Raw genomic sequence first — 26,698 nt, 5'->3', positions numbered from 1 at the left:
CAAAAATAACTAAAGAAAAAATTTTTTTTTTTTTGGGTCCCCAGTGCAGCTCGGGGGCCATGCCTGCTCCACCAGTCCGTGCCCAGAGTTCTAAAGTTCAGGACGTGCCAAGCCACACCAGGGTTTTTGTTTTTTTTTAATATATATAAACTGTACAACACTCTGCCTGCCGCAGCCTGGGGGCCATGCCCGCTCCACCAGTCCGTGCCCAGAGTTCAATGTTCGGGACGTGCCAGGCTACGGCTCAAGGCGTGAAACCACTCCCCCCCAACCCCCCACCCAACCTAACTACCACCCAGAACGTGAATATATACATATAAAACATACAATAACCAATATACATGACATACACGATATATTAACATAACCCGAAAGCCTAAGGTCGGCTCACCTGCAGCCCTACTTCACTCCATTTTGCCCAAATCAAAACAAAAAGCTTTATGGTGCACTCACAGCCCGCCACCGGGATTGGAGGTGATAAGCCGGGCACAGACATCACAATGTACTATCCCTTGCATTTTCTCCCTATTCTTTCCCTAATTTGCCCTAGACTGTCCTTAGTCTGCCCCTCAGTCTGACCCTTCATGGAAAACTGTCCCTGCCCTATCCCTCCTCTCTCCCTATCCTGTCCCTTCTCTCTCCCTACTCTGCCCCTAGAAAATTAAGAAAAACAAACTGTCCCTAACGAAATACAAGCCCTCTCCATAGGAGAGAAGCTTTAGATGTGCCCAGCTTCTCATACTCCAAAGAACGCACCTTCACCAGGTCACCCAGGATGTTCCTACATACCGTATCCACGGGGAGGACTTTCAGTTCCGTCGAGATTAAACACCGTGCACTCCAGATGTGGAACCTGACCACTAGGCTAACTAGAAATAAAGTGCAGCGGTCCCTGCCACCAAGGCCTCTGAACGCTCCATAAGCCCACTCCGCATAGGAGAGGTGTGCCAGCTGAGGCCAGCCTATGGAGACCCCTACCCGTTGGTATACCTCTGTATTAAAGGGGCACTGAAGCAGGAAATGCTCCATGCTTTCCAGCACGTCGCTGCACTCCTGACGGGGGCAACCCCTGTCAATCAGAGGCCTGCTCTTCAAGTTACCCCTTACATACAGTCTCCCGTGAAAGCAGCGCCAAGCCAAGTCCCAAAACTTCAAGGGGACCCGGATTGAATTCAGTAAACGTAACCCTCCCTCCAGGTCCCGACTTGGGCAGTCCTTGAGCGCCAGGGGCTTCTGGAAATGGGTCAACAGGACTCTTTCGTCGAGGAGCCTCCTCGTCAGAGTCCTGATCTCCCACATCCCCAGACCCCACCGGCGTATCACCTTCAGAACCAAGGTAGCGTAAGCCGGGAGATGTCCGTGCTGCGTGCGAAGGTCCTTCACTCGCCCTCCTGTCTCCCATTCCTGGAAGAAGGGCCGAAACCATCCCCTGCAGGAGTAGACCCACGGAGGAGCCCTCTCTTGCCAGAGGTTGCCTATGTTGATCTTAAAAAAAGTGTTTACAAGAAACACCACGGGGTTGACCATAGACAACCCCCCTAGTCTCCTCGTGCGGTATGTAACATCTCTCCTGATCAGGTTCAACCTGTTCCCCCACAACATTAGGAAGAACAGGTTGTAGACCCGAGTCCAGAGAGGTTCTGGCAAAATGCATACGCTGCCCAGGTAGATGAATAACGGGAGCAGGTATGTTTTGATCAGGCTAATTCTTTCCCGAAGGGTCAAAGACCAACCCTTCCACTGGTTTACCTTGTGAGTTGCACCATCCAGCCTGTCCACCCAATTTTGCATGGGGTAATCCCCCTGGCCGAATTTGATGCCAAGTACTTTTGCTGAAGTTTGGGGCACCGGAAGGGTGTCCGGGAGATCAAACGTAGGATCCCCCCTTCCTAACCAGAGACTTTCACACTTATCCCAGTTGACCATAGACCCGGAAGCTTCCGAGTAGCGGTCCACCTCCGACACCACAAACTCCGCCTCCTCTCTCGAGGACACGAAGAGCGTGACATCATCGGCGTATGCCACTGCCCTCAGGGTAGCCTCCGGCACCGCCCGGTCCATCCCGACCCCTGCTATAGGTCCACAATCAACCCTCCTAAGGAAGGGATCTATCGCAAACGCATACAACAGGGGACTTAGAGGACAGCCCTGACGGACGCCGGACACCACCTCAAAAGGGCGGCCGGGCCAACCGTTCACCAGCGGGAAAGTCTCAGCCCCTGCATACAAAGTTCGCAGCCAATCAACAAACCCCACTGGCAGGCCGTATCTCAGAAGGACGGACCAGAGGTACTCGTGATTAACCCGATCAAACGCTTTGGCCTGATCCAAGGACAGCAGGTACCCCTCCCAGTGACCAGCCCTACCCTGCTCCACTGCCTCCCGGACACCGAGAACAGCGCTAAAGGTGCTACGGCCTGGAACAGAGCAATGCTGCGCCCCCGAGAGGAGCCGGGGTGCAAACTTGACCAGCCGATTAAACAGCACTTTTGCCAGAACCTTCCTGTCCGTATTGAGAAGCGCTATGGGACGCCAGTTCTCAATACGGCTCGAGTCTTTACCTTTTGACAGAATGATCAAGGCCGACCTCCTCATTGACTTTGGCAGAGTGCCCGAGGAAAGACACTCATTTAATACCTCCGTCAAGAGGGGACTCAAGAGGTCCTTGAAGGTCTTATAATACTCAGATGTTAATCCATCCGGACCTGGCGACTTTTTGGGCCGGAGCCCATCAATCGCCAGTCTAACTTCCTCTTCTCTGATCTCTTCTGTCAAAACGCCAAGAGAGGTGTCCACCCCTGGCCCAGGGACAGTTTCAGCCAGGAAAGCCGACATCACTTCCGAATCTAGATCCCTCTTTCCCAAGAGTTGCGAGTAGTAGGATCTGACGACCTCCAGAATCCCTGATCTGGATCGATTCAGGGACCCCGTACTGTCAATCAGTCCAGTGACCACTTTACTATTCACTGACATCCTACAGTTTTTGTAAGGGTCGGGCGAGCGGTACTTCCCGAAATCCCTCTCAAAAACCAAGGATGCGTGTCTGTCATACTGGCACGTCTTGAGTAAAGATTTCACTCTGGAGATCTCCTCGCGGCTACCTCCAGTCGAAACGAGATGTTCGAGTTTCCTCCTCAGGCCATTGTACAGGCGGTACCTGTCCAGGCATCTGAGGTTGGAGAGCTCACGGAAGAACCTCGCCGCCCTCCTCTTGAACATCTCCCACCACTCTGACTTACTGCTACAGAGATCCAGTAATGGTACCTGGCTCTGCAGAAAATCCTCAAAGGACTGTCTAATCTCTGCTTCCTCCAGGAGTGATGAATTCAGTCTCCACAAACCTCTACCCATCCGGGGGGTCTCTGCAACATTCAGAGAAAACAATATTAGACAGTGGTCGGAGAATTCCACCTCAACAACGGACACTGGTGAAGAGATGGCTTCCTCCTTCAAATAAAACCTGTCTATTCTAGACCTGCTCTGACCTCTATAATAGGTGAACCCCTCGTGGCCTGGGGTGTGCCGGATGTGGACATCCACCAGGCGAGCCTCGCTAGCTACACTATTAAGTGCGACGCCATCAAAAGTCAACCGCCTGTCTCCAGAGCCTCCCCTATCGCGGGCTCTTGTGACTGTATTAAAGTCACCTCCAAAGACAACTTGGCGGCTGGTAAAAAGGTAGGGCTTGATCCTCATAAAGAGACTCTTCCTGTCCTTTTTTGACTGGGGACCATAGATGTTTACAAGTCTCAATTCTTGTCCCTTCATGAGGACATCTAAGATCAGGCACCTTCCCATTTCTAATTCAATTACTCGTCGGCATTCGACCGCTGCGGTAAAAAGGACCGCCACTCCGCTATACGGCTCGGCCGCAAGAGACCAGTAGGAAGGGCCTGACCTCCACTCCCTTTTTGCCTTATGTATGGCTGCCAAATCAGACAGCCTGGTCTCCTGCAAAAATAAAATGTCGGCTTCAACGCGGCCGAGAAAATCAAAGGCCGCAAATCTAGCCGTATCTGACTTAATGCTGGCAACGTTAATTGATGCCAGAGTCAGCGGAGTGGGTGCCGCCATCATGAGTGATTAAATTAGATGGCTTTCTTCCTCACACCCGCTTCTTCGGGGTCGGAGGAAAGCCCCTTGCTTCTTTTTTTGGACACAGATGTGTCCATAGCAGGGGATCCCCCGACCCCATCGTCCTTGTTTCCAGGCTCCAGAGTAGCCCCCTCCCCGGAAGGAACTAGGCCTCCACGAGGAGGAGACTCAGTGCCCCCTGTTGACCCTTTCTTTGCCCCAGGCACCTTGCCCTTCGCTTCCCCCTCAGAGGAGGAAGAGATGTCTTGAAGGGCCCGGTACCTATTGGAGAGTCCAACTGGAGGCGAGCAGGCTTCTCCTTCCAGTACTTGGCCAGGGGTGGGAGAAGATCTTGAATCCCCCCTTCGCTTTCTCCTAGTGGCACCTAGCTTACGCCGTTTCTCTAACCACCTCTTTCCTTCCTCATCCACACTCTCATAGTGGGAGGAATCTGAAGAGTTGGTCTTTCCCTCCTCCCTCTGGATCCTCCTGTCCTCTTCATCCACTTCGCTGTCCCTCAAAGCCTCAGCCGCGAGATTTGCTTCAGGAACAGGGGCCACCATTGATCCACCTGCTGTGGGCGCTCCTGTCAGCTCCCTGCTCCGTCTGCGCTTGTCCTGACGCCTCTGCTCAGCAGGCGTCTTTTGCCGGTTCTTCCCTGGCTCCTGAGCTCCTCCACCTCTGCTAGTCCCCTCACCCCCAGAGGCCGCACCGTGGCCCCCATCCGTAGGTGCTGAGACCGCATTGGCAAAGGAGCGTGGACAGCGACTGAATGGGTGACCAAGGTCACCACACAGGTTACACCTAATCTCTGCACAGGAGGCGGCTAGATGACCCACACCCCCACACAGAGCGCACTTCAAGGTCTTACAAGCGGCGCTCAAGTGTGAGGGGTCGCCGCACCTGTGGCAGAGCTTCGGCTGCCCCTGGTAAAAGGCCAAGATACGATCCCTGCCGAGGAAGGCTGCAGAAGGTATGTGTGCCACTGAGTTTCCTGAACGCTTCAGCTTGACCATGAATGTCCAGGCCCCGGACCAGATGCCGTGCTCATCCCGGTTCTTTCTGGGCATGTCTGTCACCTCTCCGTATCGACCGAGCCACGTCATAATATCAAAACAAGAAAGCGACTCGTTACGAGTCAAAACGGTCACCTTCTTGACTTCGTTCTGGCGAGACACCACCTGGACGGCAAAGTCTCGCCAGCCGGGCTCGCTTTTCATCAGCTCGTAATTCCCCCAGAAGAGTTCTAGCCCCTCTGGGCGAACGAAGCTGATGTCAAACTCAGACGTGCCGAAGGGATGGATCAGGGCAAAGATGTCAACCGCCCTGAAGCCCATCTTCAGTAGAAGCTCCACTACTCTCGCCCTCGGGGGGCATGTATCATTGCCCCTCCAACGAAGACGGACCACATTCCTACGACCTGCGTCCTGCCCGGGTGTTGGTAAGGACCATACGGTCTCCCCCCTTTGCTCTCGGAAGGCTCCTAAGCCGTGTCTCTCTGTCCAAAGAGATAGGTTCACCTCTCTTCCTCCAACTGTGATTGAACTCTCCCCCTTCCGTAGAGCCCCCAGGAGGCGCTGTTGCAATACGCCCTCTCTAGAGCCTGGAGACAAGGAGGACCCCTCCCCTCCAGCGGCGACACTGGCATAACTCCTACCAGCTGTGGTCGCCACCGGAGGGGCGACTGGAACCTGTGATGTGCCCTGACCATCCCTAGAACCTGTGCCTATATTTACAGTAGGTGCCCCTGTGCCGGGAACAGTAGCTGCAGCCCGTGCCTCCGAGTGCGTCGGAGCATCAGACACACGGGCCGCACCAGACATATCCACACCTTTCATACCAAGACCTTTCATACCAAGACCCTCTGGACCAGACTTTGGGTTGGAAGCAGCTTTTTTATTTTGGGCCTTGGTAGACCTTGGGGGTGGCACTGCTGCCCCATCTTGCGCAGCTGCAACCACCGCAATGACCCCCCCATGGTCAGCACTCTGCATTCCAGCACTTTTAGTATTTTTATTTTTGCTTTTTTCCTTACTTTTGCCAGCAGCCTCCGCATCACTGGGTGCCTGGGACCTAGACTGGGACCTAGACTGAGGGACCCCTGCAGACCGACCTGTCGCACGGGGGACCCCCGATCCCGACCCCGCAGCACCCTCCGCATCACTGGCCTTACTGGTGCTGGCAGTTCCGCCACTGCCAAATTCTTTTGCCACCTTGCCTTGTCCTGTGCTGGCCGCCCTGCTGGCTGTTTCTGTCACTGCACTAACTGAAACAGGGACAGGGGACCCGGCCAGTTTAACTCCTTTATCCCTGTTCCCATGTTCAAAACCCACTGCAGAGTCAGAAACCGGGGTTCTCAGGGTGGGGGTGCCCTGATCCGACTTTGCAGCCAAACCAGCGCCCCCCGTCACATACACAAATTTCTCCTGCACCAAATTCTTTTTTTTTCCTTTTTTTGTCTTGATTTTCACATCCTCTTCTGGTAAATCATCACCAAACTGAAGGCCGCTCATATTAGGGGGGGATTCCAACAGCCTTATCTGCTGCATTATTAAAGCGCCCCCATCGCTTTTATCTTCCTCTGGATCTGAATCCCCGGAGGTTAGAGGCAGCGCAACCTGCTCCGGCCGGAGGCTGCTGGTGGTTGTAGTGCCACTCTGGGTCTGCTCTCCTGAGCAGACAGGCTGTTCCCTCAGGCTATCCTCAAAGGCATCCTCGTCAGTACAGTCACCACCGCTGTCTCCATCGCTGGAGTGATCAGCCTTCTTGTGACCACTGTATCCTGATGCCATTTTGGAAAATCTATCACCGTTAAGTAACTTTTCCCTAAAGGGACCACTTTGCTCCAGAATCCTGTCCCTCTCTTCCTTGCACCTTTGTATGCAATCTTTACAGTCCTGTATAGTCTTGCTTATTACATCTTTTTTGCCTTTAGCAGCGGTCTGGTCCTTTAGCGACCTGGCCGACCGCAGCTTCTCCTTCTGCAGGAGGATTTCTCTCCCCGCACGCTCATAGTCCGCCATGCTGGTGGCCAGACGGGAGGCCAGCTCTACCACCGACTCCCCTTTCCTGCGATCACTCCACTGCGGCTTACCTCCTTTGCTGAGCGTTTGGCTGCGAGTTTGACTGCGGGTCATCATTTCGCTTCCGGCGCTGTCAGATGCAGCTGCACCAACCTGCTGGGCCATGTCACTCCGCCTGCGACCCGGACCCTCTCTCTTCGCAGCTTTACTAGCTGCTCCGGCTTTCCTGGTTGTTGCTGCTGAAACCACGTATGCCGCCAGCGCCGCTGATGGTGTTGTCGCTGCCTTCTCAGCATTCCCCCCCTCCGACCGAAGCCGGGGGGGGGGGGAATTGCGTGGCTCCATAGAACAAGAAGCCCAGATGAGTGCACTGATCCTGGGATCCAAAACAGGCTTCCAGCTGGGACTGCAGCCACACCCTGGTTCTCTGAGGAGCTCCAACAAACCACACCTTACTCCAGAGATGCACTCACTATTCTGCTAGTGGAGTCACTGTGTACATACATTACTTCTCATGTACTGATACTACATTACATCCTGTATTATACTCCAGAGCTGCACTCACTGTTCTGCTAGTGGAGTCACTGTGTACATACATTACTTCTCATGTACTGATACTACATTACATCCTATATTATACTCCAGAGCTGCACTCACTGTTCTGCTAGTGGAGTCACTGTGTACATACATTACTTATCTTGTACTGATGCAGAGTTACATTCTGTATTATACTCCAGAGCTGCACTCACTATTCTGCTGGTGGAGTCACTGTGTACATAGATAACTTCTCCTGTACTGATACTACATTACATCCTGTATTATACTCCAGAGCTGCACTCACTGTTCTGTAAGTGGAGTCACTGTGTACATACATTACTTATCCTGTACTGATCCTGCGTTACATCCTGTATTATACTCCAGAGCTGCACTCACTATTCTGCTGGTGGAGTCACTGTGTACATACATTACTTCTCATGTACTGATACTACATTACATCCTATATTATACTCCAGAGCTGCACTCACTGTTCTGCTAGTGGAGTCACTGTGTACATACATTACTTATCTTGTACTGATGCAGAGTTACAGTCTGTATTATACTCCAGAGCTGCACTCACTATTCTGCTGGTGGAGTCACTGTGTACATACATTACTTATCCTGTACCGATACTACATTACATCCTGTATTATACTCCAGAGCTGCACTCACTATTCTGCTGGTGGAGTCACTGTGCACATACATTACTTATCTTGTACTGATCCAGAGTTACATTCTGTATTATACTCCAGAGCTGCTCTCACTATTCTGCTAGTGGGGTTGCTATATACTGTGGCAACCTGGGCGTTACTTGCTCTCTGGGATTGCCATCTTCTCCATTCAAGAGGAGTGGCACTACACACATAAAGGTGATCCAGAAGGCTTTATTTTTCGGGACGCCTCTCGAGACGGTTGGATAAAGAAAGAGGATGATGAGCATTCCTGGACACTAGGTGGCGGTAGATCCCCTATTCAGGGAGGTCTGCCGAGCACCAGGTTGTCTATCCTTTCTTTTCATTCTGCTGGTGGAGGTAATAAGTGATAACTCTCTGCAGAGACTTATAGTCTTGGATTGATGGTTACAAAGCTGATATGTATGTGATAGTCATGATAACAAGATGATGATTCTCGCTATAAAGCTCTTTATCTCTTCAGTTCCTACAGAGAATTCAACACCAAATGGCGTTAACTGTCCGTCCGCCTACTGCGAGGACACTACTGAGCCATGTAATACGGACCTTAAGATGATGGCGTGCACAGGAAGTGAGACATGCTGTTTTGACTATAGGGGGAAGCTAAAAGGTCCAGGTAAGTGAAGCTTAATTCCTACTGCAATGTCTACAAATGGAGCTGTTAAGGGGGTCACCCAATGCAACATTAAGGGGGCTGTGCAGGGTTAGATGAACTTGACGGCTCTCATCCAGACACCCGCAGCACACTTGTCTATGGACTGTCAGCTCTGCCCCACTGAAGGGCACGGGGCTCTGAGCAGATGTGGTTCCGGTTTTGGAAGAAAGCAGCCATGTTTTTTTAACCCTATAGAACCTGCGGAGTACAGAATATTTCAGTATCTACATGCAGACTATTTCCACTGAAGGCGTATAACAGCAGCTTTACCCTTACTGGGATATTGTGTATACAGCAGCTGCTGAACGTGAATGTGTGTATCCACAGTGCGGTAATCTAACCAGTCCTAATAATACTGATAATGATCCTAGCCACCAGGGGGAGCACCAGCACTCAGTCCTTGTAAATGCCATCCCTTTCAACCCCACCCCCGCTTACTCTGAGGTCACCACTTATTCAGTCTTCTACAGAAGGGGTGCACAACTGTGGCCCATGATGCCATGTTGTATTGACTATCAGCCCTATTTTAACCCCTTGATGACTGCCCATATGCTTTCTTTATAGTGGTTCTTAAGGGGCCTTATTCCGATACATATATATTTTTTAATTACTCTGTATCAGAATACTGACATGGGTCTCCTGGGGTATTAAAAGGGGAGGCCCAGCTGTCTGATAACAGCCCAGCACCAGCTCTAACAGTGGAGACTGGAGAAATCACTATCCCAATTGTTTAATCTATATATATAAAGACGAAAGCCCTCACTGACTCACTCACTGACTGACTCACTGACTGACTCGCCAAAAGTTCTCCAACTTCCCAATGTCGTAGAAACATGAAATTTGGCACTAGCATAGATTATCTCCAAAATAGGAAAAGAAATTGGGTCTCAACTCGATTATTCAATTATAGCGCAAAAGAATTAGCGTTAGAGATGAGCGAACGTGTTCGGCTCCGCCCCTTTTCGCCCGGACACCGAACTTCGCGAGGAATTCCGTGTTCGGGCGAAAAAAGTTCGGGGGTCGCCGTGGCAGCGCGGGGGGTTGCGGCGGGGAGTGGGGGGGAGAGGGAGAGAGAGAGGGCTCCCCCCTGTTCCCCGCTGCTGCCGCCCGCGCCGCCGCGCCTCTCCCCGCCCCCCGGCGCCCCCCGAATACTTACGCGCGAACACGGAAGTCCTCGGAAAAGCCGGTGTCCGGGTGCGTAAGTGTTCGTTAAGAACACGTTCGCTCATCTCTAATTAGCGTCCAAATTTTACGTACGTAATCTAATTCTCTCACCTCCCGGTGTCATATAAATCTGAAATTTGGCACGAGCATTGATTATGTCATAAATAGGAAAAGTTCATAGGTCCCAACTCGATTATTCAATTCTATGCGCAAAAGAATTCACGTCCAAATTTTACGTACGGAATCTAATTTTCTCACTTTCCGGTGTCATAGAAACGTGAAATTTGGCAGGAGCATTGATTATGTCAAAAATAGGAAAAGCTAATGGGTCCCAACTCGATTATTCAATTCTATGCGCAAAAGAATTAGCGTCCAAATTTTACGTACGGAATGTAATTTTCTCACTTTCCGGTGTCATAGAAACGTGTAATTTGGCACGAGCATTGATTATGTCATAAATAGGAAAAGCTAATGGGTCCCAACTCGATTATTTAATTCTATGCGCAAAAGAATTAGCGTCCAAATTTTACGTACGGAATGTATTTTTCTCACTTTCCAGTGTCATAGAAACGTGAAATTTGGCACGAGCATTGATTATGTCATAAATAGGAAAAGTTCATAGGTCCCAATTCGATTATTCAATTATATGCACAAAAGAACTAGCATCCAAATTTTACGTACAGAATGTAATTTTCTCACTTTCCGGTGTCATAGAAATGTGAAATTTGGCACGAGCATTGATTATGTCATAAATAGAAAAAGCTAATGGGTCCCAACTCGATTATTCAACTCTATGCGCAAAAGAATTTGCGTCAAAATTTTACGTACGGAATGTAATTTTCTCACTTTCCGGTGTCATAGAAACGTGAAATTTGGCACGAGCATTGATTATGTCATAAATAGGAAAAGCTAATGGGTCCCAACTCGATTATACAATTCTATGCGCAAAAGAATTAGCGTCCAAATTTTACGTACAGAATGTAATTTTCTCACTTTCCGGTGTCATAGAAACGTGAAGTTTGGCACGAGCATTGATTATGTCATAAATAGGAAAAGCTAATGGGTCCCAACTCGATTATTCAATTCTATGCGCAAAAGAATTAGCGTCCAAATTTTACGTACGGAATGTATTTTTCTCACTTTCCGGTGTCATAGAAACGTGAAATTTGGCACGAGCATTGATTATGTTATAAATAGGAAAAGTTAATGGTTCTCAACTCAATTATTTAATTCTAGCGCAAAAGAATTAGCGTCAAAATTTTACGTACGGAATCTAATTCTCTCCCTTCTTGGTATCATAGAAACATGAAATTTGGAACGGGCATTGATTATGTCCAAAATAGGAAAAGTAAAGGGTCCCAACTCGATTATTCAATTCTAGTGCAAAAGAACTAGCGTCCAAATTTTACGTACAGAATCTAATTCTCTCACTTCCTGATGTCGTAGAAATTTGAAATTTGGCACGAGCATTGATTATGTCATAAATAGGAAAAGCTAATGGGTCCCAACTCGATTATTTAATTCTAGCGCAAAATAATTAGCGTCCAAATTTTACGTACGGAATCTAATTCTCTCACTTCCCGATGTCATAAAAACTTGAAATTTGGAATGAGCATTGATAATGTCATAAATAGGAAAAGCTAATGGGTCCCAACTTGATTATTGAATTCTAAGCGCAAAAAAATTAGCGTCCAAATTTTATGTACGTAATCTAATTCTCTCACTTCCCGATGCAACAAAAAATTACACAAATTTTTACCGCACAAATGGGAAATTTGCCATGACTATTCTTTGCGTACTAAATATTGGAAATGTAAAGGGTTGCAACTTGATTATTCAATCCTATGCATAAAAGTAAGTGACCCCCTATGTAATGTAACTATTAATATATCTGTACCCCGCAATATATGAGACAGTTATCTTCTCAGCAAAACAAAACGCATTTATCTAAAAAACACGACTTCATAAGATTTTCCGTGTTGACACCAGATAAACACCAGTACCAAATTAACTTTGGCGAAGCCGGGTATATCAGCTAGTCCTTTATATGATGTAGTCAATTCAACAATGGCATGTAAAAGGCTCCCAGGAGGTGATTCCCTTTGTCACCCATAGGACCACTGTGATGTGATCACTGTGTCCAAATGGATTGCTTTTAGAGATGAGCGAGCATGTTCGTCCAAGCTTGATCGAGCATTAGCATACTCAAAGGTGCTCGATACTCGAGTGAGCACCACGTGGTGCTCGAAAAAATTTCACTCTCTCCTTCCCACATGTTTAGTGCCTTTTATTTAGCTAATAAACATACAGAGAAGGTTTGGCACCCCCTGCTGTGACGTGCCAACCCTGTGCATGTCTATAGCAGTGACTGGCTGGCCAGATCAGGTGACCTACAAGCATAAAAACTCAGGTCACCTGAGGCTTGCCTCACACACAGGTTGCATTAGCTGAGGAACAGAGCTGCTGCTAATCAGGGGAGTGATAGTGTAGGTGAGAGGTTGCAGTTAGCCAGGCATCCTTGTTCCAAGAACCCAACAGTTCTTTTTAGGACTACAACTTCTCTCATTGTTTGCATCAGCAGTTTGGCTGGCTGAGAGCCATAGTGCGCAAAAAGCATGCTCAAGCATTCCGGCTGTATACTGCACACTGTTACCGGTTTTATGCAGTATACTGCTAGTGGTGTACAGAGAGTAGATAGGAAGTAACAAAACTCCTATCATTTTTCTTTTTTTTGGGGGGGGGGGGGCTTTAAGCGTACGCTATATACCCGTGTGTGGGTCCTGTTAATCCACGCTATCTAACAAGACTGTACGTTGTTTACAGTGCATATTTTGGGCTTGAAGCTTACGCCCAATTAACCCCTTGGGTGTGTCCTGTCAATCCATAGTATCTAACAAGACTATACGCTGTTTACATTTTTTGGTGGGGGCTCAAAGCGTACGCTATATACATCTGTGTGGGTTGTGTCATTCCACGCTATCTTACAAGACTATATGCCGTTTACTGCGTATTTTGGGGGGGCTTAAAGCGTATGTTATATACCCCTGTGTGCATCCTGTCAATCCACACTATCTAACAAGACTATACACTGTTTACTGTGTATATTTTGGGTCTCAAAACATACGCTATATACCCCTGTGTGCTTCCTGTCGATGCATACTATCTAACTTGACTGTACGCAGTTTACAGTTTTTTTTGTGTGTGTGTGTGTCGGGGGATGGGGGGGCTGTCAATCCACGCTATCTAGCAAGACTATACACTGTTTAAAGTGCATATTTTGGGCTTGAAGTGTACACCCAATTAACTCCTGGGTGTGTCCTGTCAATCCATAGTATCTAAAAAGACTATACGCTCTTTACACTTTTTGGTGGGGGCTCAAAGCGCACGCCATATGCGTCTGTGTGGGTCCTGTCAATCCACGCTATCTAACAAGACTATACGCTGTTTACAGTGCATATTTTGGGCTTGAAGCTGACGCCCAATTAACTCCTGGGTGTGTCCTGTTTACTTTTTTTTTTTTTGGGGGGGGGGCTCAAAGCGTACACTATATACCTTTGTGTGGGTCCTGTCAATCCACGTTATCTAACAAGACTATATGCTATTTACAGTGTATATTTTGGGTTTACAGTTCACACCCAATTAACCCCTGGATGTGTTAATCCACGCTATCTAACAAGACTATACACTGTTTACTATGTATATTTTGGGGCTCAAAGCGTACGCTATATACCTCTGTGTGCGTCCTGTCAATCCACACTATCTAACAAGACTATAAACTGTTTACAGTTCATATTTAGGGCTTGAAGTTTACGCCCAATTAACCCCTGCGTGTGTCCTGTAGAGATGAGCGAGCACCAAAATGCTCGGGTGCACGTTACTCGGGACGAAAATTTCGCAATGCCCGAGGGGTTCGTTTCGAGTAACGAACCCCATTGAATTCAATGGGCGACTCGAGCATTTTTGTATTTCGCCGATGCTCGCTAAGGTTTCTATTTGTGAAAATCTGGGCAATTCAAGAAAGTGATGGGAACGACACAGGAACGGATAGGGCAGGCGAGGGGCTACATGTTGGGCTGCATCTCAAGTTCCCAGGTCCCACTATTAAGCCACAATAGCGGCAAGAGTGCCCCCCCCCTCCCAACAACTTTTACTTCTGAAAAGACCTCATTAGCAATGCATACCTTAGCTAAGCACCACACTACCTCCAACAAAGCACAATCACTGCCTGCATGACACTCCGCTGCCACTTCTCCTGGGTTACATGCTGCCCAACACCCCCCCCCCCCGGACGACCCAGTGTCCACAGCGCACACCAAAGTGTCCCTGCGCAGCCTTCAGCTGCCCTCATGCCACACCACCCTCATGTCTATTTATAAGTGCGTCTGCCATGAGGAGGAACCGCAGGCACACACTACAGAGGGTTGGCACGGCTAGGCAGCGACCCTCTTTAAAAGGGGCGGGGCGATAGCCCACAATGCTATACAGAAGCAATGAGAAATATAATCCTGTGCCACCGCCATCAGGAGCTGCACATGTGGGCATAGCAATGGGGAACCTATGTGCCACACACTATTCATTCTGTCAAGGTGTCTGCATGCCCCAGTCAGACCGCGGTTTTTTATAAATAGTTACAGGCAGGTACAACTCCGCAATGGGAATTCCGTGTGCACCCACAGCATTGGTGGCTCCCTGGAACCCACCGGCTGTACATAAATGTATCCCATTGCAGTGCCCTGGACAGCAGAGCTAACGTCAGATTAAATGCAGGTGGGTTTCGGCCCACACTGCATGCCCCAGTCAGACTGGGGTTCTTTAGAAGTGGACACATGCAGTTACAACTCCGTGTGGACCGACAGCATGGGTGGGTCCCAGGAAGCCACCGGCGGTACATAAATATATCCCATTGCAGTGCCCTGGACAGCAAAGCTAACGTCAGGTTTAATGCAGGTGGGCTTCGGCCCACACTGCATGCCCCAGTCATACTGGGGTTCTTTAGAAGTGGACACATGCAGTTACAACTCCGTGTGGACCGACAGCATGGGTGGGTCCCAGGAAGCCACCGGCGGTACATAAATATATCCCATTGCAGTGCCCTGGACAGCAAAGCTAACGTCAGGTTTAATGCAGGTGGGCTTCGGCCCACACTGCATGCCCCAGTCAGACTGGGGTTCTTTTGAAGTGGACACATGCAGATACAACTCCGTGTGGACCGACAGCATGGGTGGGTCCCAGGAAGCCACCGGCGGTACATAAATATATCCCATTGCAGTGCCCTGGACAGCAAAGCTAACGTCAGGTTTAATGCAGGTGGGCTTCGGCCCACACTGCATGCCCCAGTCAGACTGGGGTTCTTTAGAAGTGGACACATGCAGTTACAACTCCGTGTGGACCGACAGCATGGGTGGGTCCCAGGAAGCCACTGGCGGTACATAAATATATCCCATTGCAGTGCCCTGGACAGCAAAGCTAACATCAGGTTTAATGCAGGTGGGCTTCGGCCCACACTGCATGCCCCAGTCAGACTGGGGTTCTTTAGAAGTGGACACATGCAGTTACAACTCCGTGTGGACCCACAGCATGGGTGGCTCCCTGGAACCCACCGGCGGTACATAAATATATCCCATTGCAGTGCCCAGCACAGCTGAGGTAATGTCAGGTTTAATGCAGGTGGACTAAAAATTAATAGGATTACACTGTAGGCGAGGGCCCAAAAAAATTTGTGTACCAACAGTACTAATGTACCTCAGAAATATTGCCCATGCCCAACCAAGAGGGCAGGTGAAACCCATTAATCGCTTTGGTTAATGTGGCTTAATTTGTAACTAGGCCTGGAGGCACCCCAGTTAAAATAAAAATTGGTTCAGGTGCAAGTTTCAACGCTTTAATTAGTATTGAAACGTATAAAAATTGTTTACAAAAATTATATGACTGAGCCTTGTGGGCCTAAGAAAAATTGCCCGTTCGGCGTGATTACCCGAGGCTTCAGAAGGAGGAGCAGGAGGAGCAGGATGAATGGAATACACAGATTGATGAAGCGAAAAGGTCCCCGTTTTTGATGGTGATAGAGAACGATGCTTCCATCCGCGGGTGCAGCCTACGTATTGCTTAGGTATCGCTGCTGTCCGCTGGTGGAGAAGAGAAGTCTGGGGAAATCCAGGCTTTGTTCATTTTGATGAGTGTAAGCCTGTCGGCACTGTCGGTTGACAGGCGGCTACGCTTATCCGTGATGATTCCCCCAGCCGCACTAAACACCCTCTCTGACAAGACGCTAGCCGCAGGACAAGCAAGCACCTCCAGGGCATACAGCGCGAGTTCAGGCCACGTGTCCAGATTCGACACCCAGTAATTGTAGGGGGCAGAGGCGTCACAAAGGACGGTCATGCGATCGGCTACGTACTCCCTCACCATCCTTTTACAGTGCTCCCGCCGACTCAGCCTTGACTGGGGAGCGGTGACACAGTCTTGCTGGGGAGCCAGAAAGCTGTCAAAGGCCTTAGAGAGTGTTCCCCTGCCTGTGCTGTACATGCTGCCTGATCTCCGCGCCTCCCCTGCTACCTGGCCCTCGGAACTGAGCCTTCTGCCACTAGCGCTGTCGGATGGGAATTTTACCATCAACTTATCCGCCAGGGTCCTGTGGTATAGCATCACTCTCGAACCCCTCTCCTCTTCGGGTATGAGAGTGGAAAGGTTCTCCTTATACCGTGGGTCGAGCAGTGTGTACACCCAGTAATCCGTAGTGGCCAGAATGGGTGTAACGCGAGGGTCACGAGAAAGGCATCCTAACATGAAGTCAGCCATGTGTGCCAGGGTACCTGTACGCAACACATGGCTGTCCTCACTAGGAAGATCACTTTCAGGATCCTCCTCCTCCTCCTCCTCCTCCTCCTCCTCCTCCTCAGGCCATACACGCTGAAAGGATGACAGGCAAGCAGCATGGGTACCCTCAGCAGTGGGCCAAGCTGTCTCTTCCCCCTCCTCCTCATCCTCCTCATGCTCCTCCTCCTCCTCCTCAACGCACTGAGATATAGACATGAGGGTGCTCTGACTATCCAGCAACATACTGTCTTCCCCCGCTTCCGTTTCCGAGCGCAAAGCGTCTGCCTTTATGCTTTGCAGGGAACTTCTCAAGAGGCATAGCAGAGGAATGGTGACGCTAATGATTGCAGCATCGCCGCTCACCATCTGGGTAGACTCCTCAAAGTTTCCAAGGACCTGGCAGATGTCTGCCAACCAGGTCCACTCTTCTGTAAAGAATTGAGGAGGCTGACTCCCACTACGCCGCCCATGTTGGAGTTGGTATTCCACTATAGCTCTACGCTGCTCACAGAGCCTGGCCAACATGTGCAGCGTAGAGTTCCACCGTGTGGGCACGTCACACAGCAGTCGGTGCACTGGCAGATTAAACCGATGTTGCAGGGTGCGCAGGGTGGCAGCGTCCGTGTGGGACTTGCGGAAATGTGCGCTGAGCCAGCGCACCTTTCCGAACAGGTCTGACAAGCGTGGGTAGCTTTTCAGAAACCGCTGAACCACCAAATTAAAGACGTGGGCCAGGCATGGCACGTGCATGAGGCTGCCGAGCTGCAGAGCCGCCACCAGGAGGCTCAACGGGGCAAGCCAGCGGTCGGTCTGCTCTGTCAGACCCTGCAGCAGTTCGTGGGCCGTATGCCTCTTCTCTCCTAAGCTGAGTAGTTTCAGCACGGCCTGCTGACGCTTGCCCACCGCTGTGCTGCCACGCCGTGCGACACCGACTGCTGGCGACGTGCTGCTGCTGACACATCTTGATTGCGAGACAGAGGTTGCGTTGGAGGAGGAGGAGGAAGAGGAGGGTGGTTTAGTGGAGGAAGCATACACCGCCGCAAATACCAGCATCGAGCTGTGGCCCGCAATTCTGGGGGTGGGTAGGACGTGAGCGGTCCCAGGCTCTGACTCGGTCCCAGCCTCCACTAAATTCACCCAATGTGCCGTCAGGGAGATATAGTGGCCCTGCCCGCCTGTGCTTGTCCACGTGTCCGTTGTTAAGTGGACCTTGGCAGTAACCGCGTTGGTGAGGGCGCGTACAATGTTGCGGGAGACGTGGTGGTGCAGGGCTGGGACGGCACATCCGGAAAAGTAGTGGCGACTGGGAACCGAGTAGCGCGGGGCCGCCGCCGCCATCATGCTTTTGAAAGCCTCCGTTTCCAAAAGCCTATACGGCAGCATCTCCAGGCTGATCAATTTGGCTATGTGCACGTTTAACGCTTGAGCGTGCAGGTGCGTGGCAGCGTTCTTGCGCTTGTGCTCCAACACTTGCGCTAGCGACGTCTGGACGCTGCGCTGAGAAACATTGCTGGATGGGGCCGAGGACAGCGGAGGTGAGGATGTGGGTTCAGGCCAGGAAATGGTAGTGCCTGTGTCCTCAGACGGGGGTTGGATCTCAGTGGCAGGTTGGGGCACAGGGGGAGAGGCAGTGGTGCAAACCGGAGGCGGTGAACGGCCTTCGTCCCACCTTGTGGGGTGCTTGGCCATCATATGCCTGCGCATGCTGGTGGTGGTGGCTCCCCAGATGATCTTGGTGCGACAAAGGTTGCACACCACTGTTCGTCGGTCGTCAGGCGTCTCTGTGAAAAACTGCCACACCGTAGAGCATCTTGGCCTCTGCAGGGTGGCATGGCGCGAGGGGGCGCTTTGGGAAACAGTTGGTGGATTATTCGGTCTGGCCCTGCCTCTACCCCTGGCCACCGCACTGGCTCGGCCTGTGCCCACACCCTGACTTGGGCCTCCGCGTCCTCGCCCGCGTACACGTCCTCTAGGCCTTCCCCTACCCCTCAGCATGCTGTATTACCAGTAGTGCAGAAACAGAACTCTGTAATTAAATGTGCCGCTTATTGGCCTGTGGTTGGAGGCTGACTTCGCTTACGGAACGCACAGCAGAGCCAGGTATGAATTTTGCGCAAGCCTGCTGTAACACTTAGCTGGCTGCGTATGAATCAGGACAACTACCCCCAGCAGAGACCCAGTACACTGAGGACGGTCACAGGCAGCCCAAATAGATTTTTTTTCCCAAATGTTTTTGGAAAGGCCCACTGCCTATATACACTAAATATGTCTTCTGTCCCTGCCTCACCACTACTGGCCCTGGACTATGTAAAATTACTGCAGGACGCAATGCTCTGCACGGCCGATATACAAAAAAAAAGTGCAACACTGCAAAAAGCAGCCTCCACACTACTGCACACGGTTAGATGTGGCCCTTAGAAGGACCGTTGGGGTTCTTGAAGCCTAAAATAACTCCTAACACTCTCCCTATAGCAGCTCCAGCATCAGCAGCACTTTCCCTGAGCTATGTCTGATGCATCTGTGGCGAGCCGCGGGAGGGGCCGATTTATATACTCGGGTGACACCTGATCTCGCCAGCCACTCACTGCAGGGAGGTGGTATAGGGCTTGAACGTCGCAGGGGGAAGTTGTAATGCCTTCCCTGTCTTTCTATTGGCCAGAAAAGCGCGCTAACCTATCAGTGATGAAAGTGAAAGTAACTCAAACATCGCGTGGTGCTCGTTTCGAATAACGAGCATCCCGAACACGCTAATACTCGAACGAGTATCAAGCTCGGACGAGTACGTTCGCTCATCTCTAGTAGAGACCTGATTTGAGCAAAATATTAAAATACCAAAAGTGGAGAACTAAACAAAAGTGGGGGTAGTAGTCCTTGCCTCTGAAGCGTGCAGTGTGGTACCTCAGTGCAAATGTTGCGGATGGTAGAAAGTCACTCCAGAAAGTAGACTAAGATAATGAAAACAATTGAACTGTTTAGTTACAGGAAGAGAGAGACCTGTGGAAATTGCAGCAGTAACACCAATTTCATTGCATTCACTCAAGGTATTTGTAGACAATTGAAATTTAAAACAAGTTTCCTGGGTTCGAGAAATTAGGGTTGAAATTCCTCTTCTCGTCCTCCTGACTTATCACTCCAGCTGAACTCTTCTGGCTTTGATTACAAAGATTTACTTTCTTCTTTCTGGCTTATTTCCTCTTTCTCCTTGCTGCTATTTGTACTAATTTCTTGTTGCTATTTCCTTCCTCTCTGTCTCTCTCCTCTGCTTACTTTTCAGAATAACTGAGCTTGATGGTACTCACACTTAAGATGTTTCTCCTTCCCACTACTCTGGTTACTATCTAAAATGGTCTCCCAGTTCCTCCCCGGTCTCTATCTCAGGCTCCCTGGACTAGACTGACTAACCTCACCCATTTTCTACCTTTTCTAACTTCCTACTCGACCAATACTGGGCTAGGAGAGGGCTAACTAGCCAATCCCTGAGCTAGCTAGGGGTGACTGACAGGTATAAGAGCAGGTTACGGTGAATTCTGCAATATCACGCAGGGACAGGTTGTAGGAACACATCTAAATAACACATTAGAGGTAGTACACACAATTAACATAAAATGGCTGTAACAGGGGGCACCAACTCAGGGGTATAACCTGTAATGACCCAAAGAATAATGTTATCACATTATTTAGAATCCAAAAACCTTCTAATCATCCTCAGGACATACTTCAGTTGCAGCAGGTGTCACAATCCCTGGGTAGTGCTGTTGAGTGCCTGGGAATGGCTAAGGCAGTGAGGTAGTTCTCTGCCCCGTGCGTACACTTGAAGAAACATAATACAGGAGACCCTTGTTCTCTTTAGGCCGATCATCCTGAAACACAAAGGAAAAGTTCAGATCTCCATATTCCTGGATAAACGGCTGAAGACATGGTGGCAAGGCCTGTCAGGCTTCTGTGTTTCCCCTGTGTAACAAAATCCAGGGCAGGTGATAGTAAAACACCGTCCCCGAGGAAGAAACATATGGGGGCCATTTAAGAATCCATGCGTTGGGCAAGTCCTCCACCACACTTGCGGAGGCAGGAGCAGTCCGCCTCAGTCTCTGACTCAATAGCCACAGCACTTGGTTCTAAGGTGGCAGACCATTCGATTGGGGTCTGGCCGGTGGGTAGCCAGCAGGCACGCCTTGCATCACATGAGTTGCAGCCATTACTTCAGAGTCCTTACAGCTCACTACTTCCAGCTCTCCTTCCAATTCTTCAGAGCACTCTTCTGAGTTTGCAAAGCGCACTGTTGACTCCGCCACAGGGTGGCTCCTATTACCTCCCTCTCCCAGCTCCGCAGAGGGGGATTTCCTCCTCTCTACTTTCTTCTCACCACTGGCGGACTTTTGCTGGCAGGAAACTTTGATGGGCTTTTCTGGCAGGGAAGAAGGGGTTGGCTGGGTGCCATTTTGAGAGTCAATCGCACTCCTCATACCTTCTGTTATTACGTAAATGTCCAACAACGACACTTTTCCCAACAGTACCACACAGTCCTCTTCCAACCTGTAAGGCATTTGCTTCACATACATTGTTGTTTCCATCAAAGTTTCACTATTACACTTTTTTAATCCTCCATCAAGACAAAGAAAGTCCATTCCTACATACTTCCACATAAAAGGCACAGAGATATCATCCTGTTCATGACACCAAGTGGGCCTTTGTAGCGGGCAGGGTCAGCCCTTTGCTCGGGAGAAACAGCAGGGAAAACTGATGATGTGTCACGGGTGGCTCTACCATCTTCTCCCAATGGATCCAAAGTGCTGCCGGCCCAGCCACACACAGAGCCCGGTAACAGCAACTGTGCAGAATGAATTTATTACCTGTTTGTTCATGTGACGTCAATGCCTTTTTCGAATGATTGAACACCACAGTCAAAGAAGTTGTTTTTAAACCTGGAGGCACACAGTTTTCCTTTACTTATGTTCTCAACGTGAACATAAACAAGGCATTACAACAGTCTTAGGCATAGTTTCTTTCTTTGTTCATAATCTCCAACACATTTGTTTCTACAGATCCCATTTTCATTCCAACCTATGAACATACTCATAGTCATTGTCTCAGTTATCTGCTGGACAAACTCTGGTACATTCACACTCAACAGTTTGGTTGCTCACTTCTCATTCATGCACAGAACTGTGGTAGTTATACAGATAAGATTTACGTTCACCACCGCCAACTCCTGGAAACAGAACCCAAACTCCAAGCTCTCCGGAGGGAAGATATCCCATAACGAAAAGGGATAGGCCTGAGGCTGTGCTTGGGCAGAAGTATCGGAGCTTCAGCCTCCTGCTCACATGTCCTCCTCCAATGACTACATCTCAGCACTCTACTCCAACTCCTTACCCTACGTTCCTAACCAACCAAGCATGTCACTCATGCAGCAGGTTAGGGGTCAGAATACAGTATTAAGATAGGCAACACCAACAAAGACAGACATACAGTGACACAAAGTCAATACACGGGAAGCAGGCAAACGTCACAGAAAGAAGTACCCTAACTCTGGGCCACTACAGCATAAACATAGACAATGGAGCGTGGGTGCCATCTTTGTGGATGGTGAATCAATGGAGGCATGAAACAGTCTATGCAGGTTAGAAATGGGGCAGCCAATTTGGGAGCGAAGGCGAGTGGAACGTGATGGAGCAGGGGGCAGCCTGTGATGGCTCTTACCCTGGTGTCTGCTGAAGTTGATGGCGATAGTGAGGGCCCCTTGCAGTGGAAGCAGAGCAGGAGGGCAAGCAGGCAGTAGCTTCGCAAATATGGGTGGGCCCCCAGGATGGGTTACATTTCAGTCAGCAAAATCGGTGTCCGGTAGTTAAGCCAGATGCAGGCCTCGGCTGTTCTTGTCGCTGTCTGCAGAGTGGGTTATGTGACAGGCAGTGGAGTGGGAGGTAGCAAGACGAGTTCCCTGGAGCTCCCGGTGGTCGAGTTTGGGGATGGTCAGGCCTGCTAAGCTGTGGTGGGATCGCCATCACGGAGAGACCTTAAAAGGTCTCAGAAATGTTCTCAGGGTAGGGGATCCAGTGCTGGGCCTAAGGCAGGAGAGATTCCAGGGTAGAGGTACAGTGTTTGTCCTCAGCCGGCTCGGTTAGGGCAGGATGCTGCTTTATTACGCCTTTCTGGAGCAGGGATTACCTGAAGTAGCGGTGCGGGAGTAGAGATTGTGCTGGCTGCCAAGCACGTCCTAAACACGTGGGCACCTGGTCTTGGTGTTGACGAGGAAGCAGAGATGGTGCGGGCTATCAGGCAGCATCATGACCACATGGATGCCTGGTCCTGGCAGCTTCACGCGGGAGCAGTGGTGTTGTGGACTGTTGGGAGGCTGTGCTGGGGATCGGCTGTATCCAGAGATCGCTAGGTCTCAGTGCGTTGGGCAAACCGCAGGTGGGAGGCGATGGGGGCAGTGGTGAGTGAATAGGTGGTGCGCTGGCAGAAGAGGACTCACCGACGATGGCTGGAGATTCCCGTTGATTGGCTGGCAGAGATTCCCCAGATGTTCCATGGTGTTGGCAGACATTGGGGAGGAATTTCCCATGGATGCTGGGGATTGCCTTCAGTTGCCAGGCTCCGGAGCTCAGGAGCTCTGGGCTGTGCATCTGATCAGGTCAGAGGCCGAAAGTACTCACCATGTGAACAAACCCATTGAAATGAATGGGTTCTATTCTCTGTATATTGTGAACGCAAATTTTGTATGCGCAAATACTCTCATGTGAAAGCAGCTTCTAGGGCTCTTCTCATCTGATAAGTTTATGATGTTCCATAACCGCTTGCGGGTTTTTTAAGGCTGCGATATAGCCGTGTTTTTTCACGTGCTGGTCTATAAGACTTTCTAATGTTAAAAACGCATTGCAAGTTGGTGGTTTGCAATTTTTGTGCGATGCGTTTTTAACATTAGAAAGTCCTATTGACAATCGCGTGAAAAAAATGAAGCGATATCGCGTGAAAAAAACGTGCAAGAAAAACACAAGTGTGCAGGAGCCCTAAGGGTGCTTTTTCATTGGGCCGAATATTCTGCGCAACAGTGTGACGGATTATGCTCTTCTGTGCACTGCTAACGTACAGATTTTGATGCAAAATTGTAAAAATGGCAGACTTCTGCTGGCAATTCCACATCAAAATCTGTATTTAAACCCCTAGGGCTCCTTTCACACTGGCAGAATTTGAAATGATTTACATCAGCCTACAATTCTCATAGAATCCTAGAATGGTAGAGTTGGAAGAAATCTCCAGGGTCATCGGGTCCAAGCCCCTGCTCAGTGCAGGATTCACAGATGTCTGTCTGGGATGATTTAGTGAATGATTTACTGAACTGCTGCAATACTGCATCATAATCCCATAATCTGCAATTAGACCTGCTTATTTTGGTGCCGAACTCCACAGCAGCACCCCAAGGGCAAAAACACATGGACGTGTTTCCCTCCCTTTATACAGCCATGATAACCACATCCATATAACGGTACAAAGAGAAACCACTGATTTCAATAGGAGTTCAGCGGTTTCATTTCCAATGCTTGGATTTCTCGTCCGTGAATACTACGGCCGAGAAAAGATAGGACTTGCCCTATCTTCCCCGCAGGTAGTGAATACATATTTTCCAGCCTCTTTTTTTAAACTCCTGAGCTCTGGCATGGAGTATGAACTGCTTGCAAGGGAGAAGAAATCTCATTGGTTCAGGCGCAGCTACGCTCTGCATGGCATAGTTGTGTCAACAAGTAGCGTGTTTTAGCTCTAAAGGTGTGACAGCTTTGGTATTGTAGAGAGGTGGAAACGAGGGTGGGACCCCCACCACACCCATAAATATGAAGGATTGTGGCCCTCTGGAGCAGTACAATGTGGCCCTCTCAGAGCCCCTTAATCAGAAAAGCTGATCTTCACCTTTTGTGATAACGATGTTTTATTTTTTCAGATAAGACTGTGAAAGATTACTCTGTGAAGGGTTGTATTAGCCCATTGGCATGCAAGTGTAACTTCAAATGTTTGCCGCAAATGACAGAGATAGAAAGGAAGTCTCTGGAGTGCTGCAATAAAGTCCAACCCTGAACCCACCTATGAAGAACATGGAGAAACTTTACTCTTTTGTCTCAAGTCTATTAAATGTCTTTACTGAAAAATGAAAGTCACTTGCAGTAAATGAACTGGGCTGCCGGGGAACATGAACCATGTATTGCCTATCCAGTCTTCTATTGAAAGCATCAGCAAGCAGGCTAGCTACCTATGAAAGGCATTGCTCTATTTTATTTTGACTCTGGATCCTGTGTCTAGTTAGTACTTTGAGTGCACAAGGGTGTACTACCCCAGAAGCCTTGGCTGGCTACACAACAAATGGCAAGCTTCCCATTAGTCTGATTCATAGCTAGATCTTGCTACCTGCCTGCATTGGGTTACCTTGGATAGTCACAGGTTAATACGGCTCCACGAGGTTGTGAGGTGCAATGAGCCCATTTACCACAGGACACCCCTGTGCACTCACAATGCTGAAAAGAAATGCATTTAGCCCATAACAAGATCCATTGGCTATAGCTAACCTACTTGCTGATGGTTTCCTTCAAAAGGAGGCTGAGTGAACATCAACCACCAAAGAAGGAAAATGGCACCAAATGTAATAAAGATTCAATCTAACATCAATGATCAAGGCAATACATGAGGATTACAGTGGTTTTGCTGACACCTGTGACTCTTTCCCTACCTGGCTCAAATACTGAGAGCAACTCTAATTAATTCTCTGCAAATTTTAACCAAGATGTGATTATCTTTAAACGTTAATAAAGTCTTTCCAAGCAGATATGGTTGTCAAGTCTGTGGTTTAGGATGTGTATAAACTGTCTGTCCTTGGAAGAAAGCAGATTCTTTCTTCTGTGTGCATGGAAAAAAATGTTAAACTTTTTAATTATCACTTAAAGGGGCTGTCCGGTTGTCAAGTATTGATGGCCTATCCAACTATCTTCCAACTAGGACCCTTAGTGGTGAGCTGTTCACCAAACCAGTGTGCATGTCTACTGGGCTGATTTCTGCAGGAAGCAGATAGCTCTGTTCTCACTGCAGTGGTCAATCTTGGTATTGCAGGTCATTCACTTGAATGGGAGCATTGCCCATTATACTAAACCTGACCACTGCAGAGAGAATGAAATATGCCTGTTTCTTGCAGAAATTAGCTAATTGAAAAAACACACTGGCTTGCTAAATGGCTGACAGGTGGGAGTTCGTTGCGGCGGACCCTTGCTGATCTACTATTGATGACCTAATCTGCTTTAGTTTACAATTGGACAACCCCTTTATTAGGATTCCTGTGAGATATTATTTGACTGCTTCTTAGGGTTTTTTTTATATGGGAAGACTGTTGGGTGGTTAAGCATCTCAAAGATTATTACTCATGTGCTTTCACACAGAACCATTAATTGTTCAGTGATAGTGGTAGTTGCTGGCTACCATTTAGAGGAAACAGGCAATCATTCATAGATGAATGACTGCCTGTTCACATGGGCTGATTGCCTGCAAAAAATAAACAGAGAGCAATAGGTGAACAAATTATCGTTTTTCATTCAATTATTGGCCGTGTTTACACTGAACGATTAGGCTGGGTTCCCACATGGCGTATTCCTGGTGGAAATCTAGTGGTTTGGCCGCACCGGGAAAGCACTGCTTCAAAACCGCGGGTTTTCAAGCTGCTTGGCTGCATGCTTTTCCGTTGCGACCGGCTCTCCCATAGA

At 49.2% G+C, this 26,698-nt stretch overlaps 1 protein-coding gene across 1 annotated transcript in view; it reads left to right on the top strand.

Annotated features, from left to right (window-relative positions):
- Positions 1-25,764, top strand: part of LOC136572029 (phospholipase A2 inhibitor gamma subunit B-like) — a 64,707-nt gene extending 38,943 nt beyond the window's left edge. The window contains exons 4-5 of the mRNA XM_066572647.1: positions 8,790-8,942; positions 24,898-25,764. Of these exons, the coding sequence (XP_066428744.1) occupies positions 8,790-8,942; positions 24,898-25,031 (287 nt within the window). The 3' untranslated portion in view covers positions 25,032-25,764. The remainder of the gene's footprint in view (positions 1-8,789; positions 8,943-24,897) is intronic.
- Positions 25,765-26,698: the final 934 nt, after the last annotated feature.

This window comes from Eleutherodactylus coqui, chromosome 6 (genome assembly GCF_035609145.1).
Source record: "Eleutherodactylus coqui strain aEleCoq1 chromosome 6, aEleCoq1.hap1, whole genome shotgun sequence".
NCBI classification, from domain to species: domain Eukaryota; kingdom Metazoa; phylum Chordata; class Amphibia; order Anura; family Eleutherodactylidae; genus Eleutherodactylus; species Eleutherodactylus coqui.
This window is presented reverse-complemented; position numbering and strand designations above follow the sequence as displayed.